At 37.7% G+C, this 2902-nt stretch overlaps 1 protein-coding gene across 1 annotated transcript in view; it reads left to right on the plus strand.

The window, feature by feature from the left end:
- Window positions 1–2902, plus strand: part of RGS22 (regulator of G-protein signaling 22) — a 58605-nt gene that overhangs the window by 11904 nt on the left and 43799 nt on the right. Inside the window, exon 4 of the mRNA XM_010016703.1 lies at window positions 359–580. Within this exon, the coding sequence (XP_010015005.1) occupies window positions 359–580 (222 nt within the window). The remainder of the gene's footprint in view (window positions 1–358; window positions 581–2902) is intronic.

Consider the following 2902-nt stretch of genomic DNA (forward strand, 5'->3'; position numbering starts at 1 on the left):
AAAGTCACTGTGAATTATATATTCTAGACATCTGTGTACTGGACCTATTGTTTGCATGTGAAAAAGAATGGTCTGTGATCTAGAATGAATTAAAATTCTTCACAATTAAGCATAGCTGAGACAAAAAGTAGGATTGATTTGGAAAACTCTACAGCAAGGAGACTAAAGAACAAGAATACAGAAAAAGCTACTATTCCAGGCCCCAAACATAAGCTACTGCAGGCAAGAGAAAGAAACCTCATAATACCAGGTTGCATCCTGCAGGATGCTCCTATACTATAAAAAGTAACTTCCGTACATTAAAAAGTTCCCTTGTTCCAATGTTATAAATGTTTCAATTTTTTTTTTTTTTTTGCAGACTTTTGCCCAGCCAGTTAAGTTTAACTCTGACTTTGGGGTTTTTGAAGTTGTTAATGATGCCCAACAATGCCTGGAAAGCCACCTGAGAAAAAGTTTTCATGATCAGAAACCTCTAAAGCCCACTTACGATGTTCTAAGGAAAGCAAAGAATGATGGGCAGCTCTCCAAAATGTGCAGTACTTCTCCAACCTTCAATATTGATGCAAATTACAACACTATGGTAAGCATCTTATCCCCGTGAGTTTATATTTAGATCTTACTGTAGAGATACTGGCAGTAGTTTTTGTTGTGTTTGGCTTGGTAGCTTGGGAAAAATGTTAATTTATGTTAGGAAAACATAATGATGGGCCAAATTATACCCTGCAATGCACATGTGTCTAGCAGACAAGTGAATGGAATTACAGATGTACATCCTGTAGCACAGAATTTTGAAGATTCCGTAGGGCAGGATTCAGTTGTGTGGTCTGAATATTTTTTAATATTAAAAGAAAAAATATTATGACAACAGTTACTTTACTAGTGATCCCTGGAATGTGCAAATTGACTGAAACTAATGCATCTCAGTCTTTCCTTATTAATTAATTTCCTTGTGTGGCTATGAGCTCATCTGTGGTCTGGCATCATATATGTCTCTCTTCCATTAATTCCCAAAGGATTTACATGGTTAGCATCAATTGAAATAGTCGGAGAAAATAATCTTTGGCTACAAGAAAGCTAAAGTAATGAAAAGATAGGTTGGCTTTTAGAAAAATAATCTTGTTTTTGACTTGCTCAGACACTATCAATTTTGGTATTCTTATCTGTTTACTTTGCTTTCAGGGCTTTCTTCAGCACCAAATTATGCAGGTTAAAATCAGGAGCTGAAGCACCATATGCACCAGAAAGAATACAAGACAGTATAATCAGTTGTGGGACTTTACCTTTAAACAAGCTTTTGAGGAGAAAAAAATTTCACTGGGATACTTGGTTCATTCTTTTCTTGCTTACTTTGCATTGGTGTGACTGGTGTGACTCCAGTTCATTTCATTCAAGGCCACACTAAAGCCTTGCTGTATTTTTAGAAGTGGCTGCTCTAAATTATGTCGTGGCTGGAAAGCTGAGAGAAAATCAGGGAGTTGTAACAAACTGCTACTTTGCCTAGTATGAGCTTAATTATTTTCATAAAAGAAAATAGTGTTGAGAGAGGTCAAAAGGCAAAGATGTTTAACAAAATGATAGGAATGTAAAATTGCATCTAGACTGAACAAAAGCTACATTGGGACAAGACTCACAGACATCCCTACCATGTTAAATAATTATTTTCACAAATATTTTGCTTGAGAGCACAAAACCAGAAGAGCTATTCTTGATTTCTTACTTGCTCTAAGGATTCAACTGAGGAAATGTGTGCTTGTGCAAGTGCGGCTAACACTCCGTGGGATAACCTTACATCAGTGCAACTGTGGATGGCCTTTCTTGACAAATTCAGAGCCATTTCACTATTTCTTACATCTTTCATGTGGTTTGGAGCAACACAGCTCCTATATTATTTAAGAATACATTGCTTTCTCTGGCCCATTTTCCATAGATGATGGTCTTTTGAGGAGTGGTATACCTCAGTATGCTTTCTTCTCCATTTGGGTGTTTTTTTCTTATTTTTGACTCCTTCTTTACTGGGTAGGTAACATGCATTCCTCACCCAGTTGATGATGCCTTGGCATCTCAAGGCTGAGCTGGAACAAAATGGCCTGCAAAATAGCATACCAAAAATTGTTACTGCAGCTACACAAGGTGGAAGAAGCCAGCTTCATTCATTGTACTACACTATGACTGAACCAGAAGAAGTCATCCCAGACCAACTGCATCAAGTAGTTCAGTTCAACTCAGATAGGATTCGATCTTCCAGGCATCTGCTGATGCTGCTTATTTCCTTTGACTGCTTTCTTCACACTGACTACAGAGATTGACAGTTGCTTTGAATGTTACATTGCTACAAAAAGTCACGTTAAGAGGGCATCGCTGGCACATTACTAATGAAAACGAGCAACGGTTGGAGAATCCTAGTAGGCCGTTCAGGTTACAATCTGAATTTAAACACATCTTCCCTAAGAAATACACCCAGTGGTATTTTTCTCTGTATTTTACTTCCCTCTCAGACTGTTACAAATTTACAGATAAAAAAAAGTTCTCTGCATGTGTGCATGCACACTTGCAAATTATTGATATGGAGGTAAATATCTTATCAACAGCCAAAATCAACTTGGTGTAAAACATATTAAGAAAAAAACCTGCTGAGCTGGGTAGAATTGATCACAACTTTGAAAAGAAACTGGCTGGCATCCCACATACCTTACTTCAGAGAAACCCCAGTTCAGCAAAACACTTAAGTATGTGTTTAACTTTAATCAAGGGAAGTTAAACACATGCTTAAACTTAAACACGTGCTAAAAGCTTTGCTGGATTGGGTCCCAGCAAGGCCTAAGGCTGACTGGGTAAGGAAGCTACCCAAGGTAACAAAACCCATCAGATTAAATGGAGCATCTTTCTCTGAGGGAAGGGGAAA

This window comes from Nestor notabilis, unplaced genomic scaffold (assembly GCF_000696875.1).
Source record: "Nestor notabilis isolate BGI_N333 unplaced genomic scaffold, ASM69687v1 scaffold2516, whole genome shotgun sequence".
Taxonomy (NCBI): domain Eukaryota; kingdom Metazoa; phylum Chordata; class Aves; order Psittaciformes; family Psittacidae; genus Nestor; species Nestor notabilis.